Source organism: Maniola jurtina, chromosome 17 (assembly GCF_905333055.1).
Source record: "Maniola jurtina chromosome 17, ilManJurt1.1, whole genome shotgun sequence".
Taxonomy (NCBI): domain Eukaryota; kingdom Metazoa; phylum Arthropoda; class Insecta; order Lepidoptera; family Nymphalidae; genus Maniola; species Maniola jurtina.
In genome coordinates, this window is record NC_060045.1 from 11,167,181 (window position 1) to 11,191,291 (window position 24,111).

At 36.7% G+C, this 24,111-nt stretch overlaps 1 protein-coding gene across 8 annotated transcripts in view; it reads left to right on the forward strand.

Annotated features, from left to right (window-relative positions):
* Positions 1-20,490, forward strand: part of LOC123873817 (atypical protein kinase C) — a 260,236-nt gene extending 239,746 nt beyond the window's left edge. For all 8 annotated transcript variants that reach the window (XM_045918882.1, XM_045918880.1, XM_045918876.1 and 5 more), the window contains 11 exons: positions 6,443-6,493; positions 11,547-11,632; positions 12,078-12,277; positions 13,597-13,750; positions 14,230-14,450; positions 15,082-15,262; positions 16,041-16,253; positions 16,965-17,132; positions 17,733-17,848; positions 18,140-18,269; positions 18,681-20,490. In XM_045918882.1, coding sequence (XP_045774838.1) covers positions 6,443-6,493; positions 11,547-11,632; positions 12,078-12,277; positions 13,597-13,750; positions 14,230-14,450; positions 15,082-15,262; positions 16,041-16,253; positions 16,965-17,132; positions 17,733-17,848; positions 18,140-18,227 — 1,478 coding nt within the window. In that variant the 3' untranslated portion in view covers positions 18,228-18,269; positions 18,681-20,490. The remainder of the gene's footprint in view (positions 1-6,442; positions 6,494-11,546; positions 11,633-12,077; positions 12,278-13,596; positions 13,751-14,229; positions 14,451-15,081; positions 15,263-16,040; positions 16,254-16,964; positions 17,133-17,732; positions 17,849-18,139; positions 18,270-18,680) is intronic.
* The last annotated feature ends 3,621 nt before the right edge of the window (positions 20,491-24,111 follow it).

Sequence of the window (24,111 nt, forward strand, 5' to 3'; positions counted from 1 at the left end):
ACTAATGATCGTTATTTATTGTCGTTAATTACAACATACATAATAGAACTATGTGTTGTAGGGATATGGTAGTTGCCCCAAACAACTCTATACCTACTAAAGTGTGATTTACAGTTTGTGGGCCAAAGCGAAACGGCTGCCTCGTTACCGAAAATGGGATATGTTTCCATTACTTTGATTAATTTTCGAGATTGTAATTTTGTTTTTCCTCTGTTATCCGTTATAATTTATTGTACCTAGAAGTTATTTTGAACTAGGAGAGTTGCTATTTGTATCGACCCTCGGGGTAGAAAATTAAATTTATTAAATGAAATGAATATTTATTAAAGTGTGTTTATGTAAAACCCATATCAAAATTAACTCCCATGGTCTGAAAATACACACACGTCCGCACATAGTATGATAAGAGAACGGTAACTTTTAAAGGTTAACCGGAAGTGCGGTGCTATCGCCTACGGAGGTAAAAAGAGGGGAGGGGAGGCTTCGCACCGCCTCATTTCCGGTTCCCACAATCTCGCGTTCCACACTGAAATTGAGTTAGTTTCAAGACTAGAACAAGCATGACTCCCATGTAAAGCTATGTTCTAAGTTAATTGTGAACTATGTTGGTGATCTAGATTGTAGTGCGGCTGAATGAAAATTAATTACAGATTATCTTCAACTAGGATGGAGTCATTTTATTTTCTCGTGGAGCTTAAGAGGGGTCTCTCCGTCACTCGCTCCATACAAACGTAGTTCGTCTCTCATTGGAATACTAACCAATCATACTCAGTGGAATTTTGTAGAAACGTTCCTGGAACTAATATCTATGCCTGTGGTTTACCAGATTTCCGTTAAAATATTTGGTTTCAAAGTTACGCGGTCTTAAAAATTCACCTACAAATCTTTGAGCCCCTGTAATTTTAAAACTACATATTTTTAGAAAAATCTAAAACAACACAGACTCAGATATTAGTTTCTAGAATATGCCTGCAAAATTTTATGGACTCTGGTTGCTTAATATTCAAATGAAATTGGAACTACGATTGTATGGAGTAAGTGACGGAGAGAGCCCTGTTAAGGCTGTAGCAATTGTTTACCATTTCTTTGGCTACTACTTTGACGTGTTGCCACGAGAGTCTCACTCTTTTAAGGTCTGCTTCAGTGGACCTCCCCCAAATCTTGGTTGGTTGACCAGATCTCCTTCGACTTACAGGCTACCATTGGAATGTCACTTGAGCAGCGTTTCCCTCCTCTCTTAAAGAACACTCTATAGATTTGTCTTGATTATGACCAGTATGAAAAACATAAAACGAAAAGTGCTTTATTAGAGCTTTTCATTTCATCATATCATGTGTGCTTTTTAGTTTTATTACGGTATATTTAGATACCAACAACCATTATTGTTAGACATAAATTACGGCATAATATCCGATATTACTCACTTGATTACATTATCACCACTTATCGCTCAATGGATTCGCTCTATACTGTGCCGCCTGCTAATTTGAAATCGATAATAGCCTAATATAAATAATCACTAACTACTTAGATACACCTTAAACCTATAACTCAACGGTGTATGTAAGAAATGGGTAAATACCAAAGGGTTTCTAGTGGCTTAAACCCTTCTCATTCTAAAAAGGAGATCCGTACTTGGTAGTGGGTTGAGATGGTGGTGAGAGCTCTTTTAAAGAATAGAATTTCTTATAAGACACCATTTGTCTTCTTAATAAAGTTGCTACGTAGTAAATTATTATTACATTTCAATGTACACAGGAACCTAAATACATTTTCTGAACTTGAATACTAGGTTCTGAGTATGATTTAACAAGTATAAATTAAAAATTTATAACACCCCCGACAAGTGAAGGTTACAGTTATAACTAGAAAAGAGCTGATAACTTTCTAACGGCTGAACCGATGCCACCTTTCAAACAAAAAAAAAACTAAATTAAAATCGGTTCATTAGTTTAGGAGCTACGATGCCACAGACAGATACACAGATACACACGTCAAACTTATAACACCCCTCTTTTTTGGTCGGGGGTTAAAAAACCTCAACGGTGTTAGATCCTGTGGTAATACATTTACAAGCTTTGTTTATTTCATCTGTCCTTGGTCCGAGATAAAAACGCGTTAAGAATAAAAGGAGCGCGAACAAAGGCGGCGCCAAATCCAGTGCTATTCATTTCGGGAATAAAGAAAATAACCTCCAGAGAAGGCGGGAATCGTTAAAAGTATTAGAATTTTTGATCCTATCTAGTGCTGATATTAAGTGATAAGTGATTTTGCGTTTCAGTACGCTGGTATGTTCAATAGGAGCTATATTATTATATAGTAATAGTTATCTTCTCGGTAGGAACGGCATTCCAGTGGTTTATTTTGATGATTTAAAATCACTCGTAAAAATTTACTTGAATAAAAATAAATTCTATTCTTTTCTATTCTGTTCTATTCTATTCTTTTTTATTCTATTCTATTCTATTCTATTCTATTCTATTCTATTCTATTCTATTCTATTCTATTCTATTCTATTCTATTCTATTCTATTCTATTCTATTCTATGCGTGCTGTACTGTATGATGTATGTCGGGATGATCTGGTTAGCGTGTTTTATCTTCAGCTCCACCATCTTATCAATCTACATTTACAGCGATGCTGTAACTGTACTCAACTTCATAGAACTTGATTTTTGATTGAATAGCTCTTCTTTAGGAACTTATTTAGTTTAATGATACAGACTCTAATGCACTCTGTGGAGTTAAAGAACTCTCGGTTTGATCCTGAAATTGTGAAATAATAAGGCTATAGTCACGTGAAATCAAAGAAAAATAGGGCTACTTTAGGGCTACCTGCGTTAACTAATTTACTAACATTTGACGCCTGCCAGTGACGTCGAAGTTCCCTAAAAATGAGGTCACAGCCTTAGATTAAGGAACGTCACGGCAATATCTGCAAAATCTATCGCCCAGTGGACACCAGTCTTGAGTAAGTGCGGTGTTTTGAGTAAAAGAACTCGAAAGTAAATCTTTGACAGATTTTTTAATACGAGACTTTATTCAAGTAAAGAAAGAGCTTTAGAACAGTCAAATGAGTTTACCAATTTGAATGGGCAGAAATTCTGTTTTTGACTGTAGAAAAATAGAAAGAATTTCATGAATACCGAATGCCTTGGCTATAGCATAATAGACTGAGTGGCTTGAATAGTAAAAAAAACGACCTTCTACTATTTTAGTGGAGGGTCTACGTTAAACAGAAAACTACTTAAATCAAGTTTTTAGATTCAACGGCTTAAAATGCCCACGCACTCGAACTGAACTGCAGCTGAACTGCGCGTCGCGGCAGCGCCCCGCACGATATTCTCTCCAGCCGCGACGCGCGGCAGTGACGCGCTACGCGGTACGCGCGTCGCGGCTGGAGAGATATCGTGCGTGGGCACCTTTATGCTGTACATCTATACATATATACGTATACACATATGTCAATAAGTTGTGTATGTGTGTATATGACAGACACATTTTTGGATTTGCAAATATTATTTGTATGGATTACTTATTTTAAGAATGTACACAATGCGTTAAATTCGAGTGAAGCTCTCTTTAACCTGTGGGTAAGAACCGATGATCCGATAGACAAAAAAGTGCTGGCAAACAACTAGTAATACAGTGTTACCAGTACTTCATATAGCTACAATTTTTGCTCCATCTGCTAAAAGAAACTTCAGTTATTTATGAAACTTACGTTTTATAAAACTTTGTTCGTTGTTTGTTTGTGATACATTAAACAGATTGCTTACTTAGTTGTTTTGTTAAACTTTTTATTCGTTTTTCCTCCAAATTAACTTTATCTGTGTTAATAAATCTCACTAGTTAACGGTTACCTATTGTTATGAAAATATTCTCAACAAAACTTTAAATGAATTGGTACTCGCTCATTGTTTATGCTTCATTTTATTTTTAACTAGCTGTTGCCCACGACTTCGTTCGTGTGATATACTTTATAGCTTATGGCTTTCGGTAATAATGTATGTAATCTATCTATCAGTGAAAAGGGTGTTACAATCGAATCATTCTTTTCGGAGATTTCCTCCTAAGTATATACAAAGTAATAAAAACCTCTTTAGTATAGAAAAAGAACAAAAAAAATATGTCAAAATAATACAGACTTGTACAAATTCATGAAATTACATCAAACAGGCCATTTAAAATATCTACTTTGAATTCGCAATGCGAAATTTAAGCCCGGTATTTCCAATGGACAAAAATAAGCTATACGGACAAGGCAAGTGGTAACTGGCGCAGTCTTTTGAACAGTAACTATAGCCTTAACTTTTCAGGCATATCCGAGACCAATTAGCTTTTGGGTGTCCTGAGATCCTAATTGGTATCTGGAATTGCATTGAAACTAAAATGAATGTTGCAACTTGTTTGAAAGGATAGATAATTTTTTTTTTGTTATTTTTAAAGCTTGTAACATTTTGTTAATTGGTGGCTTTTTACTGTAAATGGATGGCTTGATATTTAATCCAGGCTCATTTTTTTGATGGCACAATGAGATTTAAAATTGTGAGGTAGACGATGGATAAAGTTTTTGCAGGACGAAAATCACGTAGCATTTTATAACTAGTAAAAACTTTCAAAAAACTTTCATAGGACACTTTTATGAGCAACCTTTTTATCTTAAGTAAAGGATAAAACTCTATCTTTGTAGTGTTTGATATATTTTTTCTTTATTTATGACTTGTTAGCCTTTAACTCGGTTATAGCCTATTGTTAAGATATCGGCCTTCTAGATGGGGAGTGCGGGGTTCGATCCTGGACACGCACCTCTAACTTTTCAGAATTATGTGTATTTTAAGCAGTTATATTGCACTAGCCGATGCCCGCGACTTCGCCCGCGTGGATTTAGGTTTTTCGAAATCCCGTGGGAACTCTTTGATTTTCCGGGATAAAAAGTAGCCTAGGTATGTGCTAATCCAGGATATTAACTATCTCCATTCCCAATTTCAGCCAAATCCGTCCAGTAGTTTTTGCGTGAAGGAGTAACAAACATACACACACACACACACATAACACATACACACAAACTTTCGCCTTTATAATATTAGTGTAACTGTGATTACTTGCTTAATCGATGAAAGAAAACGTCGTAAGGAAACCTACATGCCTGAGAGTTCTCCAAATTATTCTCAAAGGCGTGAGAGATACCCGTGCTCTGTAGTGAGCCGGCGATGTATTGATCATGATATAATATCACTGACCAGGAAGGTAACCGTTTCTAATTTTACCCGACAGTATAAAATAAATAAGATTGAAAGTCAATTATGGCTAAAAATATATGTAGTAAAAGCCAACGTTAAAACATTACAATGAAATTTCTAAAAATATAATACGATATTTCTTTTCGCATTTGTGTACAAGGAAGTAGTTACTATGTTAACTTAGTTTTTAAAGATATAAATACTTGTGTCACGAAAGACTTCACTTACCGAAGGAGGTCAACCACGTCTTCCGTGCCGCAGTTATAATGTTAATATTATTATTATTTTACTAGCAGCCCACCCCGACTTCACCCGAGTTGTACAATTATTATCTGATATATCTATTTATCCTGCGATGCGCGATTTTGTCCCATAAATCGTCTTACTGTTTGGGTTACCATTCACTGGTATTAATTTGTTTTACAGGATATAACCAGAACGCTAACAAAATCTTAGACAGGTGATAGCACTGATGATCACTGATAAGGTACCCTTAAAAAAACTACGAAAAAACATCCTGTATTTTTTAAAAGTTCACAATATATTGCAAATAAAACATTTCATTGATGCTAGAGGTCAACGAACCTGCCGTAAATAAGCCTCTCGAAGTCAATGCCAAGTCATAGGTAGGACATTGACCCGAGTTTTGCACGTTATACAAAGCTGGTTAGAAAAATACTAAACAATGTACAAGATAAGGCAAATAGTTATTGGCATAGGATTGTGTTAATAATATTGCTAAGTTTTTGCTAGCATTCTGGTTACATCCTGTATATTTTTTAGGCTACGTATTTATTATAGAATTCTGTTCTCCATCTCCGAAAATATTCACTAGATTTTCACCAAATTTATATGGGACCACCTGCAAAGTATACTTATTACTTACCCTTTCAAACAAAAAAAAATCCAAATCGGTCCAGGTGGCTTTGAGTAATCAGTGAACATACATAAAAAAAAGATTCCGACGAATTGAAAACCTCCTCCTTTTTAGAAGTTGGTTAAAAACAGTAACTGCTGAGTTGTTTTGCCGGCCCTTCTCAATAAAACCTGCTTTCCAGATATATCACGAGAGTCATAAGTTAAAAAATAAATATTTTTAAAAATTTGTGTGTCACGAAAGGTCTCCACTTAGTTTTCCGCAGATGTGGAGGTCAGGCGACCCGCAGTTATAATGTTAATGTTATTATTGTATTGTTCCAGTGTTCCCCAATGTTCCGGCGGCGCCCGGGATGCCCTGCGCGGGGGAGGACCGTAAGTGCTTCCTTTGTTTTAATTTAATTGCATCGCAAACACTACTCGGTAATGAGGTAGCGATGGACGAGGCATGATAATCGAGTAACTCGAGTTACTCCGTTAATTCATTCGAGTATTTTTTGTCCTGACATCGAGACCAGGGATTTTCTCTTTTTAACCCCCGACCCAAAAAGAGGGGTGTTATAAGTTTGACGTGTGTATCTGTGTATCTGTGTGTCTGTGTATCTGTGTGTCTGTGTATCTGTGTGTCTGTGTATCTGTGTGTCTGTGTATCTGTGTGTCTGTGTATCTGTGTATCTGTGTATCTGTCTGTGGCATCGTAGCGCCTAAACGAATGAACCGATTTTAATTTAGTTTTTTTTGTTTGAAAGGTGGCTTGATCGAGAGTGTTCTTAGCTATAATCTAAAAAAATTGGTTCAGCCGTTTAAGAGTTATCAGCTCTTTTCTAGTTTTCTTATAGAAAAGAAGGTTAGATAACCGTTAGGTTCATAATATTATGTCAATAGACAAATGTCAAGCTGTCAAGATGGACGTTGCCTAAATACATAATTATTTATTTGAAAATGATGTTTTGGAAAACTCAGATACTTTGGATCGTTGGGGGTGTTATAAATTTTTAATTTACACTTGTTATTTAGACACTTAGTCACTTAGTGACTATTCGCTTCGTTAGGTAATCACAATCGCCAAAACCTTACCCTCTAATTTGAAAATAATTTTTAACTAAGAAATAAAATATAACGATTTGGCTTGATCGTACGAAAGAAACGAAAGAAAAGAAGTACCATCAAAAGTGTTTAAATGTAAATCAAAAATATTACATTCACTTCCCCTAAACGGTTCCTTACGGACAATTTCTAGCAACACATGCACTATAAATATATGTATTGTATATATATTTATATGTATGTATATATCTTCAATTATTACATATGTGGAGCAATTGGGATATTCTGATTTTTAATAACAAAAGCGTTAGTTATAAAATGAGCAGGTTTTCGCCGAACAAGGTACTAGAACCGCTTAAGCAGTCGTCCATTAGATTGCAGTTGCTAGGTGGTACTTACTAAATTTTTGACTTTAAATGGTTTAGATCCATCGCTAACGCAATGTAGTTGAACGTGGTTGAACCGAGTCGAGTCAAACTCGATTGACTCGAGTTTAAATAAAAATACTCGTCCCATCTCTATAATGAGGAGCCTTTAAGTATTTACTCATTGAAGGAACGAGAGTCGAAATACGGGGATTGTAGAATAAAAGCTTTTTAGTGAAATGAAAGGGTTGAAGTGTTTAACAGTGCTTCCGCTACAGTCGAATACGGTCAAGTTACATTTACATTTACTTTAATTTTATTACATTATATTTTCGTTACTATTCCTTTTGTCTTTATATACTACCTAGTTTTTGAAACAATAGGTACGCAAGGTTTTTAAGTACTGCGTTATACGTTTTAAACGAAAGAAAGGGAAATAATTTACTTGTCGCTGTCTACATTTTTGTGTGGGTAGAGATCGCATAGATTAGATTGAACTTAGAACTCCTATTGATACTCTTATTATTGATCCTATCGCCAAATCGTTGGCGATAGGATCAAAGCTTCATCGTTATCAATCGATAGACGTTCACTGTTGGACTTGGGTCTCTTTCCATACGCCACGGTTTTCCATCGTCTGAATCCTAAGTACGGCTTTCAACGCTGCGCTCTCTTAGTGCGAGGTCGCCATTCTAGCACCTTGGGACCCCAATGTCTATTCTGTTTCGAACTAAGTGCCCCGCCCATTGCCACTTCAGCTTCGCAACCCGTTTTGTTATATGATAAGTCTGTTGGTGGACTTATAACTCCATAGTTGAAAGTTTGAGAATAACAACAAAAAGTTCACTCTCGTAACAAAAAAACGTACACAGGTTTTATAAAACACCTCAGTCTCAGCTAACAAAAACGCTTCGTATTCGGTATTTTGTATCATAGTGCGAAGGCACTCGACACAACTACATGCCAGTTCAGTTTGTGCTTGCTTACTGCTTACCAACACCCCTACTGGAAACGAAAAAGCTTCACACAAACAACTTTTTCGTTATTCGTTACCAGTTTTCATGAAATGAATGCATGAATTGAATGAAGTATATTTTATTGTACGCCAAAAGGTAAAATTAATTACCTAATACAAACAACACTAAAATAAACGTGAATAATAAAAGTAGATAGCTAAAATTGGCGGCCTACCGATCTCTACCAGGTCGCAGGGGATTTAACAATTTATGATGTACGTAAGTACCTAAGTTTCAACACATATTCACTTTTTTATTGGCATTCCAAACTACAAGTACCTAGTGGTATAGTAGGAAATTCTTTTCAAAAGCACGTCTTGTTAAAATTTACTTGAATCAAAATGAATAAGACGTTTTGCTTCAAAAATATAGTCAAAAACAAAGGCATCCTGAATATTTTATTTATAAAACATCATCATTACAACATTTTTGTTCTACTCGCGTTTGTCGCACAAAAAAACATTGAAAAATCTTCAAGTGCGAACGAAGTTTCGCTAAAGTATAGTTTTGCTGTTTTTCTCAAATAACGCTTGGTGCTTCATAGAACGTACCTATAAACATATGCAGACATACATACTTAGTATGTTTTACTTATATTTAGCAGAAAAATATTCTGCCGTAGAGACAAGGTAACACAACACCATCTCCCTAAATTATTCTTGAAAACATATCCACCACGTAACACTTAGATTCTCGCCATTGTTGCGCTAGTTATAACGATCATTTTCGCCTGCACACGGTGCAGTTGGCTCGAAAATTTCTAGGTGTACGTACGTATTTATTATTTAAAGGGACTTTCTAGGTCAAAGTCAACAGTTTTGCGCTTTAGTATTATATGTGCTACGTAGAATATTTATAGCAATTAAAATTTTGCTTTCCTTTGAATTCTATTTTGTTGCTTTAGGTTACGCAGTAGATGAATGCAATGGTTCCAATAAAGAAAAAGTCAGGCTACCTCTTAACCATAACATAATTTTCAAAACACTTCGTTTTCGTACTGGTAAACTCCGTCCTAAGTCCTAGCCTAGGTAACCAAACAACCTTAGATATGCAAAACCTAGCATTTTCTTATTAGATACTAGATGTTTTTTGCAATTTTGTCCTGGAAGGCCTGTAAAAAGCCGTGGGAACTCTTTGATTTCCCGAGATAAAAAGGTGCCTATGTTACTCTTCAGGCCTTTAACCATACCATGCAAAATATCACGTCGATTCATTGCCCACCCCGATTGCCATCTCAATCTGTCGCGTACTATAAATAAAAGTTCCTTTTTACCAACACCATATTAACTTGTAGTCGACGAACTTCCACTGTTGAACATAGACCTTCCCTAGTGAACGCTACCACACCATGCCCTCAGCCTTTTTATAATATTCAAATTCAAATTCAAAATATTTTTATTCAATAAAACTTTTACAAGTGCTTTCGAATCGTCAAAATAATCTACCACTGGTTCGGAATGCCGTTCCTACTGAGAAGATATAGAGAATAATAAAGGTTTTCCAATTCAAGCATTTTAACTGGAACCGATAAATCGTCCTTAATCGTATGAATTTCGTATAATTCGATAAGATATCGATAAGACTGATAGGCGCTAGTTGGTGCCATGCTGCGTCCCCTCCATGTCTTGTTCTTTGGAGATCGTGAAACTTATGACAGGTGTTTTTATTTATATCGATTATATATTATATTTATTTACAGATTAGAATTAAAAAAATATATTTATTTGTTTTTTTGTGCGGTTAGTAGTTGAGTGTATGAATAAATAAGTAATATTTGGCAATATTATGATGACCTTAATAAAATGGCTTGGGTACGTTTGAGGTTAGTTTAGCACTACTACTACTTTGTGTTTTAATCAAACATTAATTTTATCTTTTAAAATTGAAACCAATAGCATGAACAATATACAGGAGTTAAGTTACTTTGAAATCGTAAGATATTTATGCCAAAAAATCCATAGGTACCTATTCAAAAAAGCGAAAGACTCCGTACTCAGAAAGAGTAATATGAATAAGGCTGCCTGTCCATTGCAGCGGAGACTAGCTGAGCAAAACGGCAACGTGAGTGCTTCAACCTATCAGATTTATGAGAGGTGACAGGTATGCCCTATAAAAAAAAAAATTCGTCGGTACAACTCGTCTCCTTTTCGCTTTAATGGGCAGGTAGCCTTAAGTACAGTGAGTTTCTGGTTAACAATAGGTAGTTAGGTATCTACATACTCGCACAAGCAAAGAGCTTTGATCAAAAAATTGTTGAATGAAGGCAAAGAGCTCGTGTATGCCCGCCAAAAAGAATCTCACGAAATTCGTCCTTTCTAGTCAAGTTGTCGCATGCAGTTGGCGTCAGGTAAAAAGAGGTGATAGAAAACGGGAAGTGGCGCCGAATCAGTTGTTTAAACTAAATTAAGAGTATCTGCATCTTTTATTGCTAAAAAAATTACGGAACATGAATTTTATATTTAAAGACTCTTAGTGTATGCACGCTACAGGCTCGCGACTGGTTGCTAAAGTCACGAAGTTTGACAGCTCTAAATTAATTTTAAATCTGCTAAATTAATTTTAAATTTTCAAACTGTATCTGTCCTTCTTATATTACACTAGTAAGAAGATGCGAATAGTGAATACTCTAAAATTTAGTTGTTCTCAGAAACAGTACCAGTGGCCAGTGTAAGGTGCTGTATTTTCCTAATGCGCGGAAAGCGACAGATAGAATGCCACGACATCGCACCTCACGTCGCCACCAAATTGGACTGACATTTCACTTACTGCACAGGTTCAAGATCAGAGTTCTTTATACCTAGCGCCATCTGTAGAAAGAACTTTCGAACGAATAAGTAGAACCACAATTTACTGGACTTATGGCAACATAACTCCAAGCAAATTATTCCACTTTTTGCACTTAACGTTTCCCAGCAATTTATGATAGCGCAGCCCCAAATGTAGGTATAAAAAGGTCGTTGAATAAAGATAAAGGCTAACATTTGTACCGTACGGTTGCAGGCAGCATCTACAGGCGCGGCGCTCGCCGGTGGCGGAAACTTTACAGAGTTAATGGACACATATTTCAAGCCAAACGCTTTAATAGAGTGAGTATCAAGAGAATTATCTCAAACACTGTGCTGCTTTCTAAAGAATATTATTTTCTTGTCATAAATTTTAACATTCCCTCTCCTTTGATAATGAAAATTTATTCTGGAATCGGAAATGTGACCCTCTTGGATGTTTCGTTTTTTTATGTATCCATTCGTTACAAAACAAAATCAAAAAGCTTGACTGCTTTTATTTATTCCAGTAGATAGCTACTAATCGTATATGAAATTAAAGGACACATACCTAATATTTAAAACGAAACGCTTTAATGGAGTATGTATTAAGAGCATTATCTCAAGTATTAAACTACTTTCTGAAGAATATTTATTTTCATATTTCCTCTCTTTGGGAAAATGTAATGCTCGCTACCTACTCAGCCGCGCCTACACAGGCGAATTCTTGCTCAGTACGCACCTTTAAATTATTATTTTTAAATTTCAGCGAGCCTTTTGTGCCTTCTGTCAAGACCGCATCTGGGGCCTTGGGCGACAGGGCTTTAAGTGCATCCAGTGCAAGCTGCTCGTGCATAAAAAGTGTCACAAGCTTGTACAGAAACCTTGCTCCAACGAGCACGTCGATCCAATCGAAGTCAAAGACGATGCGAATGGAGAAAGTACACTCGGCAGAGCTTCCTCTGTTAGGTAAGTAATAACATGAACATTTTTAAAATGAATCGACAGTTTTTTTTAATAACTAAATGGCAAGCCCATTTAGTTATTAAAAAAAAACTGTCGCTTGACTGCAATCACACCAAACAGGAGATGATGCAGCCTAAGGTGAAGCTCGCCTGCCCAGAAGGTGCCTATTCACTATTCTTTTTAAAGTACCAATATTATTTAGAGGTTATACGGCTCGATTCTATATATATATCGGGCACAAATGATTGTGATTTCGAAAATCGTGAGGTCGGCGGCAATAGTATCGTTTCGAACATTCGTGCTAACCCGAATGGTTGGTGCGAATTAAGTTTTTTTTAAATCCCGCGGGAATTCTTTGATTTCTGGGATATCTAATATAAAAAAGGGAGAATTATTTATTATCACAGAAAGTTGCCGGCCGGCTGATATGCCAGATTTTATTTAAAAATTCATCAAATACAAAACGTTCGACTAACTATCGTAAAATTTGTTCAAACTAGAATCATTTCCCGAATCCCAATAATACAGCCCCGCACCATTAGGAAAGCGTAAATTGTACCCTATCATTTTTTTCATAGTTTTAAATTGCTTTTCGTAGTTGTATGCGTGTCAAGTTGATATAATAGATTTTTTATTTATTGAAACTTCTTAGAATCCCGTATCCCAAATTGATTATATAGATTACTATTCGCTGTGTAACTGTAAACTAAACTAGAAAGTTTTCTCGTACATTCGTATTTAGAGTTTCATTCAACAGAAACTATGAGTAATCAAGTTTGTAGGACTTTGTCTCGAGTCTATTGGACTACCGAGGCTATCCATTTCTCTAATGAGATTTGAGTCTTAATGGAATTAAAGTCGGTTGTGCTTTCTTGAAAAATACGTTAGCATAATTATTCAAATTAACGAAGACGTCTTCTAAAGAGTGTAAGCTAAGCCAAAATCGTATGCTGCGGATTAATTAATTACTCGTAAGACTTTGTTTTTCATCATTAGGTCCTATTAGTATTTTAGGTTGGACCTATTGTTAGCTGGGTTTTAGGTTTATAACTAAGATTCACACCCGTGTTTGTCTGTCCGTAAAGATTAAAATAGAGTACTAAATGCTACAGGAATATGGCTGAAAATTATGTTAAAAGGAACAAAAGCACATATAACTTCATAGTGACTTGACCGGCTCTGTTTGTGGTCCGGGCCAGAGTGGTGCATGACCTCTATGTGAAAAAACGCTCTCTGATGCTCTCCCAGACGGTCTTTTTGAACGGATCTTTAAAGTCCCTATGTAAATAATGAATTTTTGAAAAGAAACGTTTTGGTTATAGTTCTCGCGCGGAACCCGAGCCGCCATTGCCGGAGACGCCGCCGGCGCCCCCGGCCCCCGTCCGCAACGAGGACTTAGAGCCCGGCTCGCAACGACAGTACTCGTTGGACGACTTTGAACTCATCAGAGTTATAGGTCGCGGCTCATATGCCAAGGTGCGTTACAATATAGCATACCACTTCTATCTCCTCCCATCGACGGTATTCCCACTAGATTACAGCATAGGGTTATTCAAGGGCGGCAACGCATCGGCGGTACCTCTGGTGCTGCAAATGTTCATGGGTGGCGGTAATCACTTGACATCAGGTGACCTGTCTGCTTGTTTTGTCGCTATTAAAAAAACTACCGCACGCGTTTGACTATTACATACCGGCAAATGTGTTTTGGCTGTTTGCGAATAACAATCAAATAAACTATGAATATTTTATGCAGGTATTAAATTCACTTGCTTTTGATCGTGAAGGAAAACATCGTAAGGAAACCGATATCCCTGAAACTTGCCCATAATGTTCACAAAGGTGTGTGAAGTCTGCCAATCCGCACTTGGCGTGATGGACTCTCTATACCCTTCTCATTCTAACACCCGTTCTCAGTTATAGTGATGGGCTAGTAATGATAATGATGGTGTTCACAGGTGCTAATGGTAGAACTAAGGAGAACGAAACGCGTGTACGCGATGAAGGTGATAAAGAAGGCGCTAGTGACAGATGACGAGGACATAGACTGGGTGCAGACTGAGAAGCACGTGTTCGAAACCGCTTCCAACCATCCCTTCCTGGTGGGGCTACACTCCTGCTTCCAAACGCCCAGTAGACTGTTCTTCGTTATTGAGTTTGTGCGTGGCGGAGATCTTATGTAAGTATGAATCTTTTGTTGCTGTTTATTAGCAGTAAAGCCGCGTTTTCCGCGTATAAATTTAATAAAAAAAAAACTACTTACAATTACAAAATTTCTTACAAAAGCTGGCGAACAAAATTGTTTAATTACGCTTCTGATAAAAAAAAATTGTGTTTAAGCTGGATGTTTTTGACTCCTGAATACAAATCTGAACTCATACTGCCAAATTAAACTGCCTATTTACTCAATTAAGTCCAAAGTTCATGATTTCGATGAATTCATTTCCAAGCAAAACAGCTTAAAAGTGCACTAAAATTGAGTTTAAAAATTGTGATTTAAATCAAAACAATATACTAAATTATACTTAGTAGAGTTTCAGAAGCTTACATTCAGTTTTTTTGCTCACCCTATAATTTTGTTTCGTGCAAAATAATTTACCACTGGTTCTGAATGCCGTTCCTACCGAGAAGAACCAGCAAGAAACACGGCGGTTGCTCTTTTCAATTGAGTGGTGGGACGCGTTTACCTAGAAGATGCCTATTCACTCTCGTTTTGAAGATACCCGGGTTGTAATTGAGATGAAACACAGATCGTGCAAGACAACAACAGCCACTCAATGATCGCTATCAAGTTGGTAATGTTTCCGCAGGTTCCACATGCAGCGGCAGCGGCGGTTGCCGGAGGAGCACGCGCGGTTCTACGCGGCGGAGATCTCCCTGGCGCTGCACTTCCTGCACGAGCGCGGCGTCATCTACCGCGACCTCAAGCTCGACAACGTGCTGCTCGACCACGAGGGGCACATCAAGCTCACCGACTACGGCATGTGCAAGGTAAATAACCCAACCGCACCATCACACTAATATTATAAAGCCGAAAGTTTGTATGTGTGTGTGTGTGTGTGTGTATGTTTGTTACTCCTTCACGCAAAAACTACCAGACGGATTTGGCTGAAATTTGGAATGGAGATAGTTAATATCCTGGATTAGCACATAGGCTACTTTTTATCCCGGAAAATCAAAGAGTTTCCACGGGATTTCGAAAAACCTAAATCCACGCGGGCGAAGCCGCGGGCATCGGCTAGTAAATAATACAGAGTCTAACCAGAACGCTAGCAAAAACGAAGACAGGTGATAGTACTAGTCATTATTGTTAAGATACCATAAAAAAACTACGATTTTTTTTCACAAAACCTGTATTTTTTGAAAATTCACAATATATTGCAAGTAAACATCTGACTGACGCTAGAGGTCAACGTTAACGAACGTTCAAAAAATAAGGCACTCGAAGTCAATGCTACGTCGTAGGCGGGGCATTGACCCGAGTTTTGCACGCTATACAATGCGGATTTAAAAATACTAAATCACTAAAATTACAAGATAAGGTTATTGGCATTGGATTATGTTAGGGTAATAATATAATAATAATGCTAAGTTTTTGACGGACTCTGACAATCGTTAATCTTCAGTCAATCATCAAATGAATTGCTGGAAAATGTCTTTTGGCGCACCAGTCCGGCATCAGATGAATACGCGCAGTACATGGTCACTGATACTGCTACTTGGACGTTTGCTGTGAACAGGCTATAACAAAAGTAACTGTTGTTTTTAGGAGGGCGTCCGGCCCGGCGACACGACGTCGACGTTCTGCGGCACGCCCAACTACATCGCGCCGGAGATCCTGCGCGGGGAGGAGTACGGCTTCTCCGTGGACTGGTGGGCGCTCGGCGTGCTCACGTACGAGATGCTAGCGGGCAGGTCGCCCTTCGACATCGCGCACGCGGCCGACAACCCGGACCAGAACACTGAGGACTATCTGTTCCAGGTGAGCCTAACAACAGATCCCATTACAATAATTGGAGTGTTCACGATCAACTGGATCTGTGGGCGCATCATTCCGTTTCATGGGACTGGTTGTTGAAGCCTGATACCTTCTTTTTTTTTTCTCTCTCTCGTCTGGCTTTTACAATGATTAGCCAAAGTCAAGTTTGTAGTTATTTGTAACAAGTTAGCTAAACTATACAAGTATGGACCCCGTCTGTGCCGGCGCTCGCCAACATACGCACGGCACCCCCTTAGAGCGCTTTCCAGTCAGTTTTAACAAAAAAAACACTCCAAAAAGTCACAACACGCGCGCCAGCAAACGTCACCACAGACGAAGTCCTGATACCTTCTAGTAAAATAAACAGATTCCTTTCGGCTGTCAACTACTGTCTTTCAGTATCAGACAGCTGTTTTGTTCACAATTTTTCATGCCAGGGCCACAAAACGGATTTTTCTGGTTTCGAATGGGTAAAATCCTACAAACTTACGCCGTTAATCAACCAAAAAAAAAAGTTTTTCTTTCTTTCTTCTTAACTGAATATTTTTCTTGAAATAATAATAACTTGGAGTGTATTCTAAATAAGTTACAATGCCAAACCTAGTTTTGGAACAGACTGCCCAGAATCTCATAAGAATTTGTTATATTACAGTTTTCCTTTTTTGCGTATTTTCTATTGTATTACTACAATACCAACTTGTTTTTGATTTCCAGGTGATCCTAGAGAAAACGATCCGAATCCCTCGCTCGTTATCAGTGAAGGCCGCGTCAGTGCTGAAGGGCTTCCTTAACAAGAACCCCGCGGAGAGGCTCGGCTGCAGCGAGAACGGGTTCCTGGACATTGTCAACCATCCCTTCTTCAAGAGCATCGACTGGGAGATGGTAAGTTCAACTTTTGACTAGACTCTTATGTTCAAGCATTCTGAAATAATTCTTTTCCATATAGCTTCATTATATAATGGCAGCTTTATTGCTACTACAGCCTATAGGTTAATATTCAAGCTTAAATTTCTACTTATGATTAATTTCTAAATCCACACATTCTGATATATATAAAAGGATTCCATGTAAAAAATACTAGATTATTTTAGTCTTGGATAAAAAGGAACAAGCGAAATAAACAGATGATCAATGGTTCCTGTTCCTCATTAACCTCGGCTCATTGTAAGTAGTGCAAGTATATCCAGAGAAAACAATTCAAAGTACTTCAATTTCATTTTATACAAGATCTTTGCTGAAGTTAATCCATTCTCCTTTGTTGAAGTGATTGTGTGGATTTGGATGGCTGGTTGGGTGGGTAGATGTGGCTGTATGCGTGCGTACGTGCATGCGTGCATGTATGTGTGTTTGATTGTGTCACTTTTCACGGCCCTTCCGCTTACCTTCGTCTTCGTCATCTTAACTGGACGTAGGTCTCTTACTTAGACATACGTTATAGTACACGATCGTGGCGCTTGTCTCATCGCGTTTTTCTGTTTCCAGTTGGAGCAAAAGCAAGTGGTGCCGCCATTCAAGCCGCGGCTGGAGGGCGAACGTGACCTCGCGAACTTCCCGCCAGAGTTCACCGACGAACCAGTGCATTTGACGCCCGACAACGAGTCAGTATACACTACACAAGATTATACAGAGATTTAAAAAAAAATTGTTTTTTAAGTGAAGTTTATAATAAATAATAATTGATAAATAAACCTAAATGGCAAGTGAATCGTCAAGGCTGTTTCCCAGACCGAAAACAAGATGCTTTACTCTGTCGGCTGTCCCACGATAGAAAAAATGTTGAAGAATTTCCTCTAGATTTATTGCTCGTGGTTTTCCGTTATGAAACACGCAGAAGACACCTTTAGCTCAGTTGCTTTAGCAAACTGGCAATATAATTTGTTTGTTTCCAGCACTGTAATCGCGGACATCGACCAGTCGGAGTTCGAAGGCTTCGAGTACGTGAACCCGCTGCTCATGTCGCTGGAGGACTGCGTGTGACAGCACGCCTGCCGCCTGCACTCGCACCATCTACACCCGCAGGTATACGAGTTAAACAAATTTTTATCTGTCATTAACATGGAACCTCAGAATTTACCGGTATCTTTCCTTCTTCACTCGATATTCTATTCTTAGTATTGTCAGCATTCTCCCATATGAACAAATTTTCGATTTTATATATTTACATCGTTTGTCAGCCGCCCAAGTTGCAATGTCTGGATAGTCGCCCGCTTCTATCATCATCACTCACCAAAAAAAAAAATTTCAAGGCAACCGCGCTCCAACCTAGATCTCATCATTGCTTTCTATCAACTATGATTGTCGTCAAGCGCAAGCCTATGTAGACCGCAACTGCAACTCTACTGACTCTACTGTTCTCCTCGTCACTCTCTACTGTTCTCCTCGTCACTCTCTACTGTTCTCCTCGTCACTCTGTACTGTTCTCCTCGTCAGGCATACGGGTACGCGCCGGACTCGTCGTCGTCGGACTACGACTCGGTGTGCTCGGAGCTGCCGCGCAAGCCCACGCTGCTGCAGCACATGTTCTGCCTGCCGCTCAACTGACGCTGACGCACACCTAGCACCTAGCACTAGGCTACACGACGCTACACTACACACTAGACTACACTTACACATCACACACAACACTACACTTACACACAACACACAGGCGCTGTCCTAATTGAACGACAGTGTCTCAGACCGAATGAATCGACGCTAATAATTCCGTCTCCCTCGCACATTATACACAGGTACAATGTGTAAGTGAGATCGAATGATTAACTCCGCTCGTTTCGATTCGTTTCTTTATCGGCATACGTTTTAGACCCTGTGTTATAAGACATACCTACTACTGAAATTCCTTAGCGCTTAATTCCACGCGCTTAAACGAATTTCTTACTGTTACATACCGAAAAGAAATGTTAGGAAAGAGCCACATCTGCGCAATTCAAACGCCCTTAGATTTATTCCTGGTCTAAAGCACCTAAAAAGTCGTTCACTTGACGCTCTACAGGTTTATGAGTTATGACATATTAGTCATATGCAAAGTGAATGCTTAAACCTCGTAAACTATATCTGATGTGACTAAAGGAACAGTTCACGACAATTAGGGAACTTCTAACAAAACGTCGAGGCTTCGTTGTCATGGGCAGTTGTCTGATATTTGACGCAGGTAGCCCTAAAGTAGCCTTATTTTTCTTTGACTTTACGTTACCATAGCCTGATTTTTGACCTATCGTCGATTCAGGATCAAACCGAGAGTTCCCCTCACTCTAGTTCACTCTGCTAAAGGTTTAAACCGCCTCGTAACGTATAAATATAATGACGACCGCATTTTAGCGAAAGTAATCTGTCAGAAAACTTTCTGTCGCACTTACTCTGCAAACATCAGAAGCTTACGTCTGATCTGGCAAAATTCTGTCAGTGTGCGGCATTTCTGTGAGGCATAGTACAAAATGTATGAGCAGAGTGCCTTCAGGCATTTAGAATTTTTTCTGATGGACAATAACTTCTGACAGTAACATATGACCGTTATCTGTTTTAACGTTGTTCACATAGGTCTGCGTCCCACACACATACACACACACTCACACAGTACACACACAGTAACTATCGACATGAAAGGCCGCAAAAGTGACGTACGAGTATATTATGTAAGTGATATTTTATTGTCTATTTATCATTCCTTGTAAAGTATTATTTTTGATAATTGTACGTTGTATAAAGTGGTTAGAGATATTCTTAATTAAAATTGCTCCCTTCACCAAAACTTAGTTATCGGAGGTAAAATTTTAATTTGGAATCTCTGTGTCGATGGTTAGTTACTATACAAAATTTGCACCGCATTGCATTTAAGTCTACTGTCTAACTAGAACGGTTAATATTATGACTCACATAATTTACATATTTAAAAACCACAAATAATAATTATGTATATGTACGTCAAATATTTTTTCTATTATTATTCGAATAATGTTATTACAAATTAAAGTGTATTCGTAAAAAAAAATATTGTGTAGACTTATTTTGATTGTAATAATCTATTAAAAAAACTATTTGTTTGTATGAGTTTCGATTGTGAATTATTGGTGTTTAAATTCAAGTATACCATAACTAATTAAACTAAATATATATAAATAGTCCATCTGGTTCTTTTTCATTAACTTTTTGTTTTTGTTTTTGGTGCTTAACTTTTTATTTTTGTCAAATAAATCGATCTTTTAGAGGCATTTTTTTACATAAAATCAAAAAATTTAATCTTTAAAAAAATTTGAAAATGTCTTAATTTTCTTAATTACTTCTCCCGCATCAGAAGTGGGATAAATGGACTGATTTTTTTGTGTCACAAACCTTGCTTGTATTTTCACCAATTATTCACTCTCAAGTAAACATTGTATGTGTTGTGGGTATGCCAATTGAGTATTTTTTTCGATTTTGTATTGAAAGTATGACAATTAAAACTTTGTATAATGTAATAACAAAAGGAATCCTATAGATCTTCCATGAATAGTGAAATAACTGTGGAATTGATGTGGCTGGTTTGCAATCTATATCGTTTGGTGCTGAGTTTGTGCGCGTCTCGATAACTACAATACTACTCAAAACGGGTGCAGCAAATGTAAACTGTATGATACTTGATGGTGTTCGTCTGAACAAATGATATTCGACTTTAGTGGGATATAAATAAAGCGTATTTTAAAACTATCTAATTTGGGAATATGGTGGGAAATGGCCACAATACTTGGTCATTTTACCTGATATAGTAAGGGAATATTCGATTCAACGCTTCTAAATGTATATAATGTACTATATGAAGTATTGAAATATTGTGTATTAAATATTTGAATGATCAAGTAGAATATTAATAAAGAATGATATCGTTAAATACTTATGTGATGCGTCACTGTAAAACTATATTTAAAAAAAATTTTTTTTGGTCAAAATATCAATGACATTTGCCTTTGTGCCAACTGCCATAATTAAGGGAATGTTAAAAGTTACAAAAAAATATAAGGATATTAAAATTTTGTTTAAATATTGACAAACGGGAAAAGTTTTATATTACTTATAATCTTATGGTTAATATTTGACGCATCATATTAAATGCAAAATTATTATAATTAATTTATGCCTTTCGGAAAATTTATTAAAATTTTAATGATTAGAAAATAAAATATATACAAAGACTACGTGTCACTGTAAAAATTCTCTATAATATTTGTAATATTACAAATTACAAAACGTATATACTTACTATACTAGGATATAAATTAAATCGAATAAAAATCTATACAAAGATTTTAACGAATATTGGGGGTATATTTAAAATTGTTTTCGAGCAATAAATTGTATTGTAGTAGTTATCTTTTTGGAGACAGGCAACTGCTCAAAAGAAGGCACGTAAGGAATTAACTGTAGTGAAAAAATATGCCCTAGACCTTACTTCTTATGAAATCTAAACCGAAACCACGCGTCAAACTCATTTTCAACGAATTCTCGATACAAATAATCTTATCAAGTACAAAAAATCTCTAAATACAAAAGTTTTGTTTTTTGTGTGGTTACGTTTTAAATATCATAATCGAGTTAAGGCCTCTATGGAGCACGTAGTAATCCAATTAGATTTCCCTAGAAGCCTAGATATAAGCTAGATTCGTAGCTTCATTATTCGAATAGATTGTGAAGGAAAGTGTATAGTCAATGAAAAAGCATGTCTAAGGCTGAGATTTATAGAGCTTACTTTGAATTATCTCAAACTTTACTTAGAGTTAAAATGAGATAGATTTATGTCTTTGGCTTAACTTTGTCTCTTGGCAAAACTGAAACTAAAGTTTAAGAAAGTCAAAGTACATACTGTACCTCAGCCTTAAATTGTAAAGTTTCTCCAATATGAAAGAATAATTCAAGATGGCGTCGCGTCGAAACTGTTTGCCTCTGGCTCGGCCTTAAGACTGCGCTAAAGAGAGGCGAAATTCGTCACGTGACTATGAATTGTTTCATTTATTGGCAACTGAAATCTAATAAAGTTAAATCATTATTGAATTTTAATTTTTGTAACTTAAAGCCAGGTGACTGTACATTTCTAAGCTGATATTTTTATTTTATCGTCGATAATGAAAATAATTAGTAATGTCAAATGTGTAAAGTTCGTGTTGAAAGTTGTAAAGAAGATAATATTAGGTAATTATATTGACAAAGTAGGTTATTACAAAATCTATATAAAGGATTCCTAAAAATGTTTTATAATATGGCACATTTCATCCTCATGCTCTTTGTAATTGTAGTAGGTACTCGTATGTTTAGCGGTATGAAACTTATTTTTACTAGAATTTCGAGCGACATTCCCAGAATATTGAAACAATTCTTAAGCATGAGAACCGGAGATTTGAAATGATAGTTTTTTTAACTTTTTGTTAGCACCAAACAAAATCACTTAATATTTGAGGTACGCTTAAAAGGTAGCGTTTTAGTATTCAGCCATAAAGAGTTAGGGCGAAAACATACTTTTAACAACAGAATCAGTCTGCAAACAACCGATCAATCTTCGCTTCGCTTGTCGAATTTTGGTCATAAAAAAAGTTTTGATTTGATTCACACCATATCTTGCAACAATAGTACTTCCAGTACTAGATCTAGTGAATTTTTGATATTTCACCGCTTATTTAGCGCAATTTTAGTGCCTAGTGCGTAATCTAGCGGGTTTCAAAAATTCCTTCATACAAAGATTAATTATCGTATGTCCATAATTTTACCGTGCAGACTGGTTATAGCACTTGATATCGTCACTGACAGCTTATGTGATTTCAATGGAGAGTAAGAGACGTCCGAAGTTTGTTTCTCAAATAGAAAAAAATCCCGTATTGGCTCCTCCAAACAATTTTTTTTTTTTTTAAATAAATTAGTTCTATCTGGAGCATTTTCGAATTTGGTTTTTTTTTAAAACAGTTGGTAACGCACGTCACAATTCACCAAACTGCGCGTCGCTTGTTAAAAGTATGTTACTGCCTTTGTAATTCCATGTTAACACGTTGTTAAACCTCTCATCGAGAAAGGAAATAATTCCTCTTGTATTAATGTATAATATATTCCACTCCCTAAAAGTAGTATCCAACTTCTTCTTTCGAAGCTAAATAAAAAAACACTCGATTAGGTAGCCAACGAATTTTATAAAATTAACGTTTAAATAAATAAAGAAATATATAATGATAATTAATGAGCACTGAAACAAATTTAAATCGTGTATATTAAATTAACAAAAAAAAATCGTAAAATCGGTTATCGATATATTATTAAAATAATATATTACAAATTATTGTTAATGTAGATGAAAAAGACTTTATATTATAAAAACTCGCGAGCAATAAATCCGGTTCGGTCCCAAAAAAAATATCTCCGAAAGTGCATAAGATAAAAACCGTTCTATGGGCTTGTGTTTAAATAAAATACTTTAATTAATTACTGAAGTTAGTAACTTTAATCGTTTTAAAATACATTATTTAAGTATTTTCGCTAAGACTAATATATTTATATATTTTTATTTCATTCAATGTTTCGGAAAAAACAAGATTTTTGTGACGGAACCGGACTTTTTGCTCTTTGCAAGTGTATTTAATTGTATTGTATATCGGATCATGGGCGGCGGCTGTGTCCACAACTATTCTAAATAGTGCGTAGAGACTATCTATTAGACATTTTGCACCGATATCGATATTAGGTATGTTTCACACGCGCGTCGATTCTTTCCGCTCGATATTGTATCGTATAATATTATCTACGGCGTGTTGGTCGCTACTGTTATACGTCGTGTGTGTTGTTACCCTTGTTTGTTTTGCAGATTTTGTCATAGTATAACCGAGAGGCCTTATTCGCTATGACATTCAAA